This window comes from Neolamprologus multifasciatus, unplaced genomic scaffold, assembly GCF_963576455.1.
Source record: "Neolamprologus multifasciatus unplaced genomic scaffold, fNeoMul1.2 chr03_unloc_1, whole genome shotgun sequence".
NCBI lineage: Eukaryota > Metazoa > Chordata > Actinopteri > Cichliformes > Cichlidae > Neolamprologus > Neolamprologus multifasciatus.
In genome coordinates this window covers 410,806-428,288 of record NW_028181971.1, presented here as the reverse complement: position 1 = coordinate 428,288, position 17,483 = coordinate 410,806, and the positions used below count along the sequence as shown (strand labels likewise).

At 41.2% G+C, this 17,483-nt stretch overlaps 1 protein-coding gene across 2 annotated transcripts in view; it reads right to left on the bottom strand.

Annotated features, from left to right (window-relative positions):
- The window catches only part of LOC146490510 (NACHT, LRR and PYD domains-containing protein 3-like), a 117,939-nt gene that overhangs the window by 92,995 nt on the left and 7,461 nt on the right, over positions 1-17,483 (bottom strand). Inside the window, exons 5-9 of one of the 2 annotated variants that reach the window (XM_085153085.1) lie at positions 15,913-16,197; positions 13,471-15,262; positions 8,675-8,827; positions 8,281-8,454; positions 6,921-7,094 (exon numbers count right to left, since the gene is read on the bottom strand). The exons of the other annotated variant lie outside the window; for it this stretch is intronic. Coding sequence (XP_085009211.1) covers positions 6,921-7,094; positions 8,281-8,454; positions 8,675-8,827; positions 13,471-15,262; positions 15,913-16,197 — 2,578 coding nt within the window. The remainder of the gene's footprint in view (positions 1-6,920; positions 7,095-8,280; positions 8,455-8,674; positions 8,828-13,470; positions 15,263-15,912; positions 16,198-17,483) is intronic. 2 annotated transcript variants of the gene reach the window in all.

The following is a 17,483-nucleotide window of genomic DNA, read 5'->3' as shown; positions in this document are numbered from 1 at the left end:
TTTATACAGTAAAGTTACAGCAGGATACAAATAACATCAGGCTGATCCTGCCACGATTTGTTCCCCGGTTCAAATCACAGACAAACAGGATCCCACAGTTGTTTATGTTTTTGAACCAATTTCCACAGAGAGGCATTTTTTGAAAATGTATTGATAGCAATGTTGATTATTATTACAGAAGAAGAAACAACAACTACCCGTGACGCCTTTGTAAATGGAGGGACAGTAACTGCGTGTAAAACCTGCAGATACTCAGATTAACAGTATTTTGTCTCTATCTGCCATTCTGCACTTCATCTCATGTAAACAATAACGTGGCGCACAGCGTGACGTGAAAACAGGCGCAACCTTTGACGTTGCCAGATGAACTCTGTATTCCTCGTCTGCAAAAAAGGAGTTTTAAAAAATCTCAGTTTTTGGTGATTTGAAACGCTGTTTGGATGAAACAGCTGCGTTTTCAAAAATACCCGTGTAGGTGTGGACGTAGCGTAAAAGAGTTAGTAGTTTATTTTCTTACTACCTGTAATTTATTGCAGGTTACTTGTATTTGCGTAATTGTTTACTAAATGTTTGAGGTGTGAAATAAACCGCAATGGAGCAAAATATGGGAGTGTGTGGTTGGAGGATGTGTTAGTGCGTGTGCGTGCTGTTCACACGTGGGGGGGCGCGAACGTTTTTCGTGTAAAACAAAGGGGGGACCAGCAAAAAAAGTTTGGGAACCACTGCTGTAGTGCCATTTTGGGGAGCAGTTCAAGTTGCTATACATCAATACAACCGTTATAGCCCAAATTTTAATAATATGTATGCATTCAGTCCATAGTAACTACATATACAGCAAAAAAGTGCAATAAACTAGAAAAAAATTAAAATAGTTTTGTTTTGTATTTTTACATATATTTGTAGTTAGAGAAATTTAAGAGGTTTATCCCTCAAAACTGAAGAACCAAAAAAAAGTTGAACAAAAAAGTTTCCAACCACAGGAAATGTAATTTGAGTGTATCCATAGTTGTATTTTTGAGATACACCAGATTGTATATACTGCATGAAAAACTACAATAAATATTATAATGCGAATTTGCAAGAAAAACTGCAGTGCATCAAAATAAACTATTTCCAACTGTGTAATTTGAGTTCTAAGCCTCCAGAAACTATACAGAAAAGCATAAACTCAAACATGACTTTTGAAAACACCAGTGTAGGCTTATAAGGCCTTGAAGGTAAAAAAACAAACAACTAGAATTTACGCAGAAATGACGTCACTTCAGGTTTCGGGCAGGTAATGGCGGACATACGATAGTTCGGGCTGACGTCTATTCCAACGTACGAAGTGCTATGAACAGCTGATCGGATTGGCAAAGCGTGTTTCTGGAATATTACTTTTTTGTTGCTGCAAGTGGTTTTCATGCAACTTTTGCAAAGCTATGTGTGGAAGGAAACGGTGACCTAGGATAAGCTGGATGCATAAGATGTAAGTACAACTCCGGTTTCACATGCTTTCACTAGCTTATGTGGTTGCAGATCTACAGGCATTTAAAAATAGTTACGCAAAACTGAGCGTTCCCACTCTGACCGGCCTTAGAGGGTTAACAGTATCTCCCAATCATAATTTAAAGCAGCAGAAATGAAGTCAGAACTCAAAAGAGCAAAAATGACTTTACAAAAAATGATTGACGACAGTGAAAAACTACATTGTTGCCTCCAGCGAGCTGCAGCGGCGGAAAAGCCAAACACAGGCGCCATCTTGTTTGACAGAAGATCTTAGCACACAGCAGCTACAAGCATAGAGTGCACCACTATTGTTCAAATGGAAGAAAAAGAAAACACTCAATAAAACCTTCGACAGCTGAAACTAATGTAGACACTGTCAGGGGAGGAAGTCAAACTGAACTTATGACACCAAGCACGATAACTACCAAAATAAAGCAGGAAAAGTAAACTAAGACACCCTAAAGCAACTAAACAGAGCAGCTAACAATAAACAAGAAGTGTAAACTATAAAAACACAGAAGCTAACATGCTAACATGGCTAACACTAGCATCACTGTATGTAGCCCGACTCTTCTCACAGCAACATACAACTGTCATGGCTAGACGTCTCACTGATTGGCTCATGTTAGCTTGTGAAAATATAAAGTCCCAGCAGTACTAGCTGTTTTATATACTGTTTAAAATAAGCTAAATGTGCTTATAATGTGTTAATAAAGGCTGAAGCAGCTAGCACTGTTAGCATCAGCACCAAGCCCTGTTACATTTGTACACTGTTAGAGCAATGGCTCCAATCTACAGCCTTTAAAATCATGATTAAAATGCTGTGATTGCAGCCATTCCCCAACTCTCTGTGAATGGTTATCATGGCCATTGATCAGTGGGCTTTGATCAGTGGGCCTTGATCAATGGTCATGAGAATTTGCATAATTATGATTAAGGAACTGAGCTCCCAGCCCATTGTTCCTTCAGTGGGCTGGTTTCAGTCATTATGCAAATGTACTGTTTATAAGATTGAAACCTGCAGTCAGCCGAGATTGAAGAAGTCACCTGGATGATGATGAAACGTTTCTCCCACAAAATGCTACGTCCAGATGAACAGAACCAACTTTTGGAGATTTACTTACCTGGATGATTATTGGTTATTGGTAACTTTATTGTCCCTAACGGGAAACTTATTTGCAGTATGTCCGTACAAACAAACAAACAGACAACCAACACTTCACATACACACTCCAAAATAATATAAGCCTGAGAAAACAACCTAGATTTTTCATTAAAAAAGTACAATGTGCAATGGACACAACACTTATGGTTTAGTGTTATTAACCATGATAATAGCAGTAGGTACAAAAGACAGTCTATGTCTCTTTGTCTTCACTGCAGGCACTTTATAACGACGACCTGATGGAAGCAGTTGAATATCATTAAAGAGAGGATGATCTGAACACAACAGGACAGAGGTTGCCTTCCTCAGCACCTGCCTGTTATAAAAGTCCACAAGCTGGACCTGAGACCTCCCTGAAATCTGACCAGCCACTTTAACCAGGTTGTTAAGTCTGGTCTTATTATTCAGGGACATATTACCGTACCAAGCAATGATACAGAAAGTTAAAACAGATTCAATAAAACTTTTGTAAAAAAGAGTCATCATTTCAGATGAAACATTGAAACCTCTCAACCTCCTTAAAAAGTCTTTGTACAACCTTTTTCACTGTAGCAGCAAGATGTGACTCAAAGGACAGAGTCTTATCAAGAACAACCCCCAAATACTTATAACTGTCCACCAGTTCAATGGCAGCACATTTACCACTGTTAGTGCAGGATGGGGGGATGTCTTCCTGAAGTCAATAACCATGTCCTGGTTTTCAAGGTGTTGATCATTAAGAAGGACTGATCACACCACGAAACAAACTCATCCACAACAGGCCCATGGGAATCCTCTTCACCATGAAGGAGGCTTACAATGACTGTGTCATCTGCATATTTAATGAAATGCCTGTTGGCCTGTGTGCTGCAACAGTCATTAGTGTACAAAATATACAGTAGAGGAGAGAGACAACAACCTTGTGGTGAGCCAGCAGAAGAGTTCAGCTGTTTGGAAAAACAGCCGTTTACTCTCACACACTGAGATCTGTCAGTTAAAAAGTCTAAAATCCAACCAACAAGATTAAGATCAAGTTTAAACTGGTTAAGAAGCTTATCAACTAAAAGATGTGGCTGGATAGAATTAACAGCTGAAGAAAAATCAATAAATAAGAGCCGAGCATGAGCTTTGGCGCCATCAAGATGGTGATAAAGGAAGTTCAACAGAGTGACCACTGCATCATCAACACCTCTACGAGGCCTGTGTGCAAATTGTAGTGGGTCTATAAACTTCTCTACTTGCTGCAGGATCTCCTTCCTCACAAGTTTTTCAAAGGACTTCATCACTAAGGATGTTAGAGCGACAGAACTAAAATCATTTAATGATGTAGGTTTTGTGATCTTAGCAACTGGAGAAATAATTGATTTTTTCCTCTGGAACCTTCTGTTGCTGAAGAGATAAAAGAAAGATGTAATAAAAAATATCGCATAATTGCTCAGCACATGTTCTAAGCACCTGGCCACAAATATTATCAGGACCTGGACTTTTATTAGTCTTACTCATTTTAAAGAGATTTCCCACCCTTCTTTCATCAAAGAACAAAGCTGGGGGGCCTCTGGTGCTCTCTATTAAGAAATCAAGCGTATTCCTTGAATTATTATTATCATTAAATCTCAAATAAAATCTATTCAGCTCATTGGCTAACTGAGAGTCTAAACTAAAACCAGGGGGACTTATCTTATTACAGTCACTGTAACAGTGGCCAGTCATGTGTTTCATGCCTGCCCAGGCAACCCTTAAGTTATTGCTACCCATCTCCGCCTCTACCTTATCCTTTCATTTTATTTTGGCTTTTTTAATTTCTGATCTGATCTCCTTCCTAATTTCTCTGACTTTCAAGATATTCCCTTCAATAAAAGCTTTTTTCCTTTCATGAATCAGCCTCATAAGAGCTGTTGAAGGTTAGGTATATTTATTAGGTAAAGAATGCACAACCTTTGAAGGGATAATCATGTCTCTGCAAAAGGAGATATAGCTGCAGACAACGTCAGTGAGTTCAATAATGTCTCTACATGATTCTGTAAACACCGACCAGTCTGTACAGTCAAAGCAGCCCTGCAGGGCTAAAGAGGCGACGTCACTCCAAACCTTTATGCGGTGTTTCCTCACTTTCTCTCTTCTCAGTACAGTCTTGTAAACTGGCAGAAGATGCACCATGTTGTGATCCGAGGATCCGAGGGCGGGGCAAGCCACAGATGTATACGCACCTTTTATGGAACCGTAACATAGATCCAGAGTCTTATTGAAGCGTGTGGGACAGTTCACATACTGATAAAAACTTCTCAGTGTTTTCTTCAAGTCGCAGCGATTAAAGTCCCCAAGAACAATATTAGGAGCCTCAGGAGAGAGAGATTGTAGTGAGTTGATGACGTTGGAGATGGTGTCAGTCTCATTCTTAGGATTCGCTTTAGGGTGGACGTAAACGACGGTGACGTTGATCTGTGGGAATTCCCTCGGCAGATAAAACGGCCTCAAAGACACAGAGAGGAGCTCAATGTCAGGCAGACACACTTGTTTATGAACGGTCACGTTTTTACACCATTTCTGATTTATATACAAACACACCCCTCCTCCTTGAGATTTCTGGGTTGCTCCGGGGTCTCGATCCAAATGTATGGGAAACCCGAAGCCATTTAGTTCCAAAGAACAATCAGGGTCAGAGTCCTTGAGCCAAGTCTCTGTGAATGCCATTAGACATGTATCCCTGTAGTCACGCAAATGTGCGACATTCAAATGCAGTTCATCCAATTTACTCCTCAGAGACTGCACATTAGCCAGGATTATTGATGGTAAAGGAATACGATTGTATCATATTTACAATCGCTGACATAGGCCTCCCTTCTTACCCTGCTTCCTTGCTTTGACTCTGTTAAAGACAAAAGTGCCCCTGTCGTTACTGGATAATCCATAGCTGGGAAACACTGGAGGGTGAGAAGAGTCCAGAGACGGGCCTTTCCACCGAAGATCCAGAAGAAACTCCCGTGAGTATGTAATTGTTTGAGAGTAGCAATGACTCCAAACAACCGTCAGGATTGCCAATAAAACTATGCGAAATAAAAAACCCTTACTCTTCATTAAAAGAAGTTCCACAAAGCACAAGCCGTTGCTATAGGATTTCCTCAGGCAAAAAATATATATATATAAAGAAATAAAAGAATGAAATAAAATGAGTTAAAACACTGACAGAGAGAGACAACCTGCTGGTTGCCGAAAGAGCAGCGCCCCTCTTTCTAGTCTAGATTGAGAATGCATCAAGACCACTCACTCACCCTTCCCTCCCGCCTCTCAGCTGCTGAAACTCACAGTTTGTTACCATGGAAGAGTCACTCCTTCATCTGAGATGAAGCCTGATAGTCTGACTGATGCAACATAACATTCAGTCTACACTTTGTTTTTGTGCAAAGATGATAAGCAGACTAAAGGAAAAATATGAAATATATGAACTCAGTTCCACCACTATTAAAAAAAAAACTGTGTCTGACTCGCAATCTGATGCTGCAGTAATGTAAGTAAAATAATCTGAAAGTCACTATTTGACTAAATTATTTAGATGAGAAAATATATATTTAACACATTTGAGGAAATAGTAATAAAATAAACAAAATAAATGTCCAATTTAGAAATCTTATTCTTTTTTGCTCTATAAAATAGTTGTTTTTATTTTTCAATCACTCATCGTAGCAGTAGGATTTACATGAAAATAAAAACAAATTAGTTTTGAGTGAAAAAGTACATTTTTGGCACTCTCTGGGCAACTGACTCAGTGACTCAAATGACTTAAAAAACGCAATTAATTTTGGTGAGTGACTCATTTAAACTCGATTCGGTAAAAAGAATCAAATTTACCATCACTAATACAAATCCCTTTAGAGAAAACAGCTTTAAAACATGTATTGTTAAATTCCAGATGTTTCTTTGCCTGGAAAACTCAAACACTGAAACAATACCACCAGTAACCTCCTACATATGGAAATGTGGTGTCATTAAAGACATAATAATTTCATTAATACCCAATATCCAGCAAAATATGTAATTGTACATTTTGTTCCTAATGAAATCAAATGTATATATTGTGGAAGATTAGCCAAATTTATGTAAAATGGCCAGTACATGAATTTTGTTTAAAAATAAACAAACATATGACTGTGACAAATTTTACGCAGTAATTCAGAGTCTAATAATCCACTCAAATATAAATATAAGTTCAGCTAAAAGCTCTATAGATAAGTCAATCAATAATATAATTCACATTTTAAATTATCATATGTGTTAACGTTTGAATTCTGACCTGAGAGTTTCCACTGCACACTGTGAACTCTTTAGTCCAGCAGACAGAAGCTTCACTCCTGAATCCTGCAGGTCACAGTTACTCAGGTCCAGCTCTCTCAGACTGGAGGACTGGGCACTAAGGACTGAGCACAGAGCTTCACAGCTTCTCTCTGACAGGTTACAGCCACCCAGTCTGAAAAATAAAAGAAAATCTATAATACTTATGTAAAGTTTGTTATTATATTACATGCCATCTTTTTTATTTTTGATGAAACCTTAACATACTAAGATGGAACATCATGTGGATGAACTTGAATAAAATGTTTTTTTTAAATATATCTTTATTTGGACTGGACAAGAAAAAACCATCTGCATAGCAGTATATGAATAACATGGGAACAAAGTCCTCCCAGGTTTTAGATTAAGTCCAGGAGAGCAAATGATAAACAAAGTGATCAGCGGGTGCATATTAACCTCCACTAGCTATTACTAGGAGAGTTGCTCGCATGCTCTCCCGAAGGAGATATTTAGAACACATTACATGGAACTATAAACACAAACTGGGGGGTTGCCTATGCTGCAATCATGGTGAACAAATAAGTAAATAAACAAGCAATCGTAATAGAAGTAAACGTAAAAAACCAAAGAAACCAAAAAAACAACCAAGTAATAGTGAGATCAAGTGAAAAGATTTAGTAGGGATCATGGTTGTGGCATTTTTCAGGATGAGGAGAAAATTTGACTCAGCATCATTGAACTCGGACAGTTTGCATTCATGATCAATATATGATCCCAGCTGTAAGTATCTATGAAAGTTGTATTTTGTCAGGTTGTGATTGTCCCGTAAGGTCTCAAATCTGAGCACAATATTTCTATTGGATCTTTTTCCTCTTTATGTGCACTTAAATGGTAAATGGCCTGTATTTTTTATAGCGCTTTTACTAGTCCCGCCTAGGGACCCCAAAGCGCTTTACACACCCAGTCATCCACCCATTCACACACTCACATTCACACACTGGTGGAGGCAAACTAGAGTTGTAGCCACAGCTGGGGATGACTGACAGAAGTGAGGCTGCCATATCACGTCATCGGCCCTTCTGGCCAACACCAGTAGGCAGTAGGTGAAGTGTCTTGCCAAAGGACACAACGACCGAGACTGTCCGAACCGGCAACCTTCTGATTACAAAGCAAACTCCCAACTCTTGAGCCACGATCGCCCCTTAATACACTTGGTGTATTAATTTACTTGGGGCAGTTTTAATAAGTTTTGGTCGAGAGCTCTCTTACTAGGTTGCCATCCCCACGAGCGCCGGAACTGGAAGCCTTGAATAAAATGTTTAATTGGTTCAGTTTAAAAAACAAATGTCAATTGATCTGACCTCAGAGTATTTAGTTTACAGTTTAAACTTTGTAGTCCAGCAGACAGAAACTTCACTCCTGAATCCTGCACATTTTTGATACTCAGGTCCAGCTCTGTCAGAGTAGAGGACTGAGAGCTGAGCATTGAGGACACAGCTTCACAGTTTTCCGCTAAAAGTTCACAGGCGTTGAGTCTGAAAATGAAAACATGAACAAAGACTGATGTTAAAGTGTAATCAGGGTGCAATAACTAATCTTAAATTTTAAGAATCCTTGTTGTTTTATGCTGAGCAGATGTGGTACGAAACAACAGTAAATTGATCAAGTTAACCTTAACTGTTTAAATTGCTGGATTTATTTTCTCAGTTAAAAACAAACAAACAAAAGAAAAAGAAGAATACAAATCGGTCAGACCTCAGAATATTCAGTTTGGCTGACAGAAGCTTTACTGCTGAAACATTCAGGCTCTTGGTGCTCAGGTCCAGCTCTCTCAGACTACAGGACTGGGAGCTGACGACTGACAGCAAACGTTCACAGCCTCTCTCTGACAGGAAACAGCTGCTCAGCCTGAAAAAAATAACAAGAATAAACAAAACAATAATATTTATTATCAAATAAAATCTCTTTATATGTTGAACCTAAGTAATCAAATGTGTACAAATGAGTACACTACAATGCACAATTAAATAAAAAAATGTTCAAGAATTTAAGTGTAACAGAAGAAAAATATTTCAAATTAAACACAATTATTCCAATGTATGTAAATGGAAACCAGTGAAGAGCAGGTTAATTTAGTGACAGTAGTTCAGTGTCTGCTGGCACAAGCCTGTGAGTACTGCAGTATTACAGTTACTACAGTACTGCTGGTCACTTTATTAATTCTAATATGTGTGATTACTGTAAATGTACTTATAAATAATGTATCACATCCTGGACTTGGTGCAGACTCTCGTTTCATTTTCTGTCTAAAAGCTGCTTTGGCTCATTCCCCTTTAAAGCCCCGCTCTCCCTAAGGGCCAACTTTATTTTGATTGGATGATTTCATAAAGCACGCTGAAGGGCAGTAGCCAGTTATCATGAGCTCCATCTCCTCCACCTTCTGGTTTAGAAATCATAAGAAACTGTAAACCTCATAAAAACTCGTCTTGATGCATGCTCAATCACCCAGGTTAGTAAATCCCAAAAGTTGATTCTGTTCATCTGGACGTAGCGCTTTCAGTGGGAGAAACGTTTCGTCACTCATCCAGGTGACTTCTTCAGTCTCAGCTGACTGCAGGTTTCCAACCCTATAAAAAGGACATTTGCATAATGACTGAAACCAGCCCACTGAAGGAACAATAGGCTGGGAGGTCAGTTCCTTGACCATTAGGTTTCAGTCATTATGCAGATGTACTTTTTATAAGATTGGGGAAAGCTGCAGTCAGCTGAGACTGAAGAAGTCACCTTGATGAGTGACAAAACGTTTCTCCCGCTGAGAACGCTACGTCCAGATGAACAGAATCAAACTGTGGGGGCTCATAAAATCATGATTAGAAATCTTCTCAGATGTATTTTTACATTTTAGATCCACAGCAACAAAGTTCACAGCAGGACGTCTCTGTTCAGTAATTATTATGCCCATTACCTGCAAACTGTGAGGTACGCAGGTAATGTCAGGTAAACACTAGCTGTCTGAAACTGTTCCTGTTAAATGTGTGTATAAAGAAAATAAGCTGAAATACAGAGACTGGATGGATCTGTGCTTTGACTTTGAGACCAAACATTTCTTCCTGATAAAAGGGAGTTTTTCCTTCCGACTGTCGCCAAAGTTCTTGCTCATAGGGGGTCATATGATTGTTGAGTTTTTCTCTGTATCTATTACTGTACGATCTACTGTACAATATAAAGTGCCTTGAGGCGACTGTTGTTGTGATTTGGCGCTATATAAATAAAACTGAATTGAATTGAATTACATCCCATTTCAGGTACCTGGAACCTGAACCTTCTCTGGAAACCTGGGACGCTGGCGGGTTTCTCTTGCTTACCTATCTGCTCATCCTCTTTCTTTCTGCTCGCATGATGATTTCCTGGTTGAGTTTGTAAAGACTTTTGCTCAGGACCTTCTTGCTGTGCGGCAACAGTGCTAACCACCGTCCGCTGTATTTTTTTCAGTCATTAAATCAAACCATGAAAGATCAGCTTGCTTCTCGTGATGAACCTGTCTGTTTTCGATTCCACACCGGGGTCTGCCCACTGGTAAGTTCGGGGATAAGGGTGGAGGATACTCACACAAACAAAAAAAAACCCAGATTGCAACTCCAAGTCTCTGTGCTAGTTAACCAGACCTTTCAGGCTCTTGTTCAATCAGAACCTCATGGAGTCTGAGTTAGCGAGACAGTTAAACATTCCTCTATGCGCCCTTAATCCGCCCATTCCCACTAAGTCATTAAATAACCGAGTGTCCCCTCACATAACTCACCGCACAGAGCCTGTCACCCCTGGCAATCACAAGAAAACACTTACCTTTTTTGCTTTTCATGCACCTCACAAACCACTCATACTCAGGTTTCCTTGGCTAGAATTACATAACCCACACTTAGACTGGTCAGGTCAACCTGTCTAGACCTCAGTGTGCGGCTATGGAAAAGTACATTAAGGAATCCCTCGGTGCAGGCATAATCCAACGATTGTCATCTCTCTGGCCATGCATTTACTTCAGGGGCCTCAGTGATATTACCATCAAGAATAAGTACCTATTACCTCATTAGCTCTGCTTTCAGGCCATTTCACAGCGCCACAGGGTTTACAAAACCCCACCTCCGCAACGCTTACCACTTTTTCCAGATCAATCAGGGAGACAAGTGGAAGACCGTTTTAAACATGCCATTGGGGGACTACGAGTATTTGGTCATGCCGCCTGGGTTAACTAATGCTCCCGCAATGTTTCAACATTAGTTAACGATGTCCTCCGGGACTTCCTTGACAGGTTTGTATTGGTGTATCTGGATGATATCCTCATTTTTCCCAAAACCTGCGAGGAACATCAGTCCCATGTCCATGCTATTTTTCCAACGTTTGCTGGAGAATAAACCTTATGTCAAAGCAGAAAAGTGTGAATTCCACTCCTCATCAATAACTTTTTTCGGTTACATTTTGGCACGGTGGCAGGTGAAGACGGATCTGGCAAAAGTGAAAGCTTTCACAGAGTGGCCTTCCCCTTTTACCCATTGTAGATTCCAGAAGCATCTCCAATGGGTTTTGGGAATAGCACATTTTTATAGACTGTTCATTTGCAACTATAGTCAGGTAGCTGCACCACTCAAGTCTCAGCATGCATCTGGTCCTCCAAAGCTGAAACTGCATTCACCAAATTGAACTATCTGTTCACCACGGCACCTTTTTGGTTCACCCTGATCACAGTTATCATTGTAAAGGTGGACACATCAGAAATTGGAGAAGGGGCAGGTAAATGATGCCAAGTGAAAGAGAATGCTTTGGGGGTGGGGGGGTGTCATGCTGCTGTCATGGTCTGTGTGAGCAGCTGTGGTTTCCCACTAGACTCTGGTTTCTGCCTTTGGGTGAAGCCTGGTCAGCCTGTCCATTGTCCACACCTGACAGTAATCTACTAGGCTGAATATAACATCAGCACTCTCAACAACTCTGCTAACCTCCTAATCCTCGGATCATCTACTCACCCTTGCAATTCAGTCACGTTTTCCTGGATGCTGGTCTTCTTGATTCACTCACAGCCACATTAATGCCTTTCGTCTCTTAGACTTACTGGACCACTTTGCCTGGATTCAAAGCTAACAAGTACTCACCCAGACCTCACCACCTGCCTTCCCCAAGTTGCTTTCCAATTGCTGACAAGTAAATGGTAAATGGACTGATTCTTATATAGTGTTTTTCTACTTTCCCGGAGTACTCAAAGCGCTCTATACAACATGCCACATCCACCCAATCACACCCATTCTCACAAACACTTTATCTGAACTTAGTGCTTTCTAAGTACATTCACACACATTCATACTCTGATGGATGCATTGGAGAGCAATTTGGGGTTAGTATCTTGCCCCCTCCAGTCTGCCTTGACATGCAGACTGGAGGAGCCAGGGATCGAACCACCAACCTTCCGATCAGTATGTCAGATCAGACCAGCTTTACCTTTCTTGAGCTACAGAAACCCCAAGTAAGACATTGAAGATAACCTCGTTCACTTACTGTAACCTTCACCGGGGTGGCTGTAGCTCAGGTGGTAGAGCAGGTCATCTACTGATCGGAAGGCTGGTGGTTCGATTCCTGGCTTCCCCTAGTCTGCATGCCAAATATCCTTGGGCAAGATACTAACCCCATACTCCGATGCATCCATCGGAGTATGAATGTGTGTGAATGTTAGCTATAAAGCACTTAGAAAGATGTGCTTGTGCGAATGGGTCTGAATGGGTGAATGCACAAGTTGTGTAAAGCGCTTTGAGTGCTCAGATGAGTAGAAAAGCGCTATATAAGAACCAGTCCATTTACCATTTACCATTTACCAGTGATCATTCTGATGCTGCTCTTCCTCTGTTAGAGTGACTCAGATTACCATCAACCAAGACCCATTTCCAGAAACCTACCATAGGGCCCACTTCATGCTCACAGCTTCAAGTACTTGACTTCCGCCATAGTTCACAGTTCATGTTAAAAATTCCAAGTGTCAAGTTCCTGTGTGTAAATAAAGCCTTCACGTCTAGTAATATTCAGTTCCTTCACCTTTGTCTGTATTTTGGGTTCACCGTGTTGTTCTGGCCACACCGAGGTAACAGATTTATATTTGAAAAACAGAGAGACATTGGGGATTGCAATAAAGATGAGACACAAACCAGACCTTAAAATAAGAACATCTGAAAAAGATGTAGGTGCAGTCTGGTAGCTCAAGTATTTGCTTTAAAAAAACTCCTGGTTGTTGGAGACAAGTGAACAACTTGAGGATAATAAACCTGTCAGAGGGGCTGAAGGATCAGAGCTCATGTTCTTATAGGCTGGATCTGGATTGTGCTTTGATTTGAGTTAAAGACAAAAATATTTCAGAAATGCTGACATGTCCTGCTGGAGAGAAATATTTAAAGTATCATATTTGACTAAGTGACTATTTTTTATTTTTTATTAAAAGGCGGTGATCTTTGAACTGAGCACCTCTGATTTATTTCCCATGATTTTAAGAATGAAGCGATGAGTTCATGTTTACTTACACAGCTTTGTTGGAGGCTTTGACCACTGGCAGCAGCCTCAGAAGAGCCTGCTCTGAAGCAGAGTATTTCTTCAGGTCAAACTCATCCAGATCTTTTTCTGATGACAGTAAGATGAAGACCAGAGCTGACCACTGAGCAGGAGACAGTTCATCTGTGGATAGTCTTCCTGATCTCAGGGACTGTTGGATCTCCTCCACTAGAGAACGATCATTCAGTTCATTCAGACAGTGGAACAGATTGATGCTTTTCTCTGCAGACAGATCCTTACTGAGCTTCTCCTTGATATACTGGACTGTTTTCTGATTGGTCTGTGACCTACTTCCTGTCTGTGTCAGCAGACCTCGTAGGAGAGTCTGATTGGTCTGCAGGGAAAGACCCAGGAGGAAGCGGAGGAACAAGTCCAGGTGTCCATTTGGACTCTGTAAGGCCTTGTCCACAGCACTCTGGTAGAAGTGTTTCTCTGCAGATTCTCCTGTGTCAGACTTCTTTGGGGTTGTTTGTTCTTCCAGCAGATTGAGTCCAGAGTTGATGAAGGTCAGATGGACATGAAGAGCAGCCAGAAACTCCTGAACACTCAGATGGATGAAGCAGAACACCATGTCCTGGTACAGTCCTCTCTCCTCTTTAAAGATCTGTGTGAACACTCCTGAGTACACTGAGGCTGCTCTGATATCGATGCCACACTCTGTCAGGTCTGATTCATAGAAGATCAGGTTTCCTTTCTGCAGCTGATCAAAAGCCAGTTTTCCCAGAGACTCAATCATCTTCCTGCTCTCTGGACTCCAGTGTGGATCTGTCTCAGCTGCTCCATCATACTTGACCTTCTTCACTTTGGCCTGAACCACCAGGAAGTGGATGTACATCTCAGTCAGGGTCTTGGGCAGCTGTCCTCTCTCTCTGGTTTCCAGCACATCCTCCAGAACTGTAGCAGTGATCCAGCAGAAGACTGGGATGTGGCACATGATGTGGAGGCTTCGAGCTTTCTTGATGTGGGAGATGATCCTGCTGGACTGCTCCTCATCTATGAATTTCTTCCTGAAGTACTCCTCCTTCTGTGGGTCAGTGAACCCTCTGACCTCTGTCACCATGTCGACACAGACAGGAGGGATCTGATTGGCTGCTGCAGGTCGTGTGGTTATCCAGAGGTGAGCAGAGGGAAGCAGTTTCCCCCTGATGAGGTTTGTCAGCAGCACATCCACTGAGGTGGACTTTCTAGGGTCAGTTAGGATTGTAGTTTTGTGGAAGTCCAGAGGAAGTCGACACTCATCCAGACCATCAAAGATGAACACAACCTGGAAGTCTTCAAAGCTGCAGATTCCTGCTTCTTTGGTTTCAGTAAAGAAGTGATGAACAAGTCCCACCAAGCTGAACTTTTCCTCTTTCAGCACATTCAGCTCTCTGAAAGTGAATGGAAATATGAACTGGATGTCCTGGTTGGCTTTGTCTTCAGCCCAGTCCAGGCTGTATTTCTGTGTTAAGACTGTTTTCCCAATGCCAGCCACTCCCTTTGTCAGCACTGTTCTGATTGGTTTATCTCTTCCAGGTGTGTCTTTAAAGATGTCTTCTTGTCTGATTGTTGTTTCTGGTCTGTCTGGTTTCCTGGATGCTGTTTCAATCCGTCTGACCTCATGTTCATTATTGACCTCTGCAGTCCCTCCCTCTGTGATGTAGAGCTCTGTGTAGATCTGATTCAGAAGGGTTTGGTTTCCTGCTTTAGCGATCCCCTCAAACACACACTGGAACTTCTTCTTCAAGAAAGACTTTAGTTTAGGCTGACACTTCTGAAGAGCATCTGAATCAAAAAAAGGAAAAAAGAAGGAAAAATACAAATCTGGTCTGAAGGAGCTATGTGATGTACTAAACAAGTTAAACAGGTTTCTGCTTTCTGTGCCTCTTCTCCAAACTTTGTTACCAAAAATAACAACATTGAAGTGTCATAATGTTCCCCACTGCTATGTTATTTAAAGAAGCATCTGAGAGAGATTCAGTAATTCACATTTAATTCTTGTCATAAATTACAATGGCGAAAGATTATGTAAACCCTTTCTGTCCACAATTTACTTTATAATATGTAAATGTGGGATTTTTTTCATTAAACATTTAAGTCAAATGACCGATGCTTAAACAGTGTCCTCTTGTTAGAGAAACACTCTGACTTTTCTTTTTTAAGGCAATCAGTTTGCAAGTAAAGAACACTTGTGTTTAATTAAATACAGCTCACATTAGATCTAAGTAGTTTCACGGGTTTATGATGATCATCAAAATTCCTCCATGTACTTTAGAAAATACATTTGCAGGCATTTAACAAATCCAAACATTCGTCGTAGAATGACGTTCTTGCCCTCTCCTTTTTCTTACAATGAATTCTGAGGTTTCACTTTCACATCTCAACAAACTGCAAGGTGACCATTTTTATTCATGGTATATGATACATGACCTCACCTTGTTGAGCAGATGGATCAGAGTAAAAACACAGCTGAGTGGAAAGGTATCTGTCTTTGGTCTCAAGATGTTTGATTGTTATCTTGCATGCTTTGTCTCCTTTTTTCCTCACTGTGTCGATGAAGCTGCGTGCCTTGTCTGCTCTGAGTGTTTTCCCCTCCAGTATCGATTCTTCCTCCAACTTATTTAAGACACCATCACTTACAAGGGCCTCAAGGAGCAGTTTAAGGATTTCTATTGTTACCCTCCAGACAAAGGCTGACCGCACCCTGGCAAGCTCCTCCTCTACAGGAAGAAGAAAGAGACATAAACATGCTTCTCAGTCAAAATCATGTGAAAAATACAGTGGAACCCCGACTTACGAATACCCCATTTAACAAAAAATTCAAGTTACGAAGGCACTGCACGGCAATATTTCTGCCCGTGGTACGGCAAAATGCCCGTGTAACGAAATCCGCTGGCTCTGATTGGCTTAGCCTACAATGCCCACAAGGCCTTCCGAATCATGTGACAACCCCTTGGCTTCCGTACTCGTGCTTCGCTGTTCCACTTGAACGGCGTATTGTTGTTCTAGTTAGCAATTAGCCTAAAGCCTATCATTCAGCATCACCTCACTCAAAAGGTGCAATGGCTGCTTCGACTTAAGAAAATTTTCGACTTATGAAAGACCCTCGGGAACGGATTAATTTCGTAAGTCGGGGTTCCGCTGTATTCTAACTTTGTTGAATTAACACTTCAACATCTCATCTACAAATACTGAATTTTAGGGTGTGTGGGGTTAAAATGATGCCAGCTTAAAATGAAACTGAAGAAAAAATTGAAACTGAAAAATAATATTGTAACCGATACACAGATGATCTGTATAGCATACAGCTGTTCTTGTCACAAACAAGGATGCAGTGGACTCAAGAGCAGACTCAATTGCTCGAACTATGTACAATTTATTGAAAGGAAAAGGAACTTAAACAAGACTGGGTCTAACAGAAATTATTCACAGGAACTGAGGGAGGCCCGAGGGCGGCGAAACGAACACAAGGAGAACACGGGCGGGAACTTCTGCAAACACAGGAGAAAGGTTTTACTGAATGGGAAACAATTAAAGGGCAGAGGGAGTGGTACTAGTGGAGAGTCTTGTGTTTACTTGAAAACACCGGCTATTAGGCGGGGAAGGGGTTGCCGTGGGAGCGTCCCAGGGATGGTTGAGAGTGTGAGGAAGCTGGTTGAGGTTCCAACCAGTTCTGCTGATGAATCTGGAGAGCACAGGAGACGGAGAACACATTAACCCACGATCCAGGCACACAGAGTCCAAGCACAGAGGAGGCCAAGTTTACCACCGGTTGTAGCAGGACGAACTGGCGAGGAGCGGCAGGCAGCGCTCTAGCCCTCTAGATGGAGGCCCGGAAATTGGAAGCAGGTGATGAGCTGGCCAACTCCACCCCAGGAGATGGACAACAGGAACCTGGACCACACCCGACCAGACACTCCCACGGCATATGACAGTTCTATATTGCTATACAGACGGGCAGACGTGGGTCGAGTATCCAAAAATTGTAGTAAAAGTAAAAGTGAAA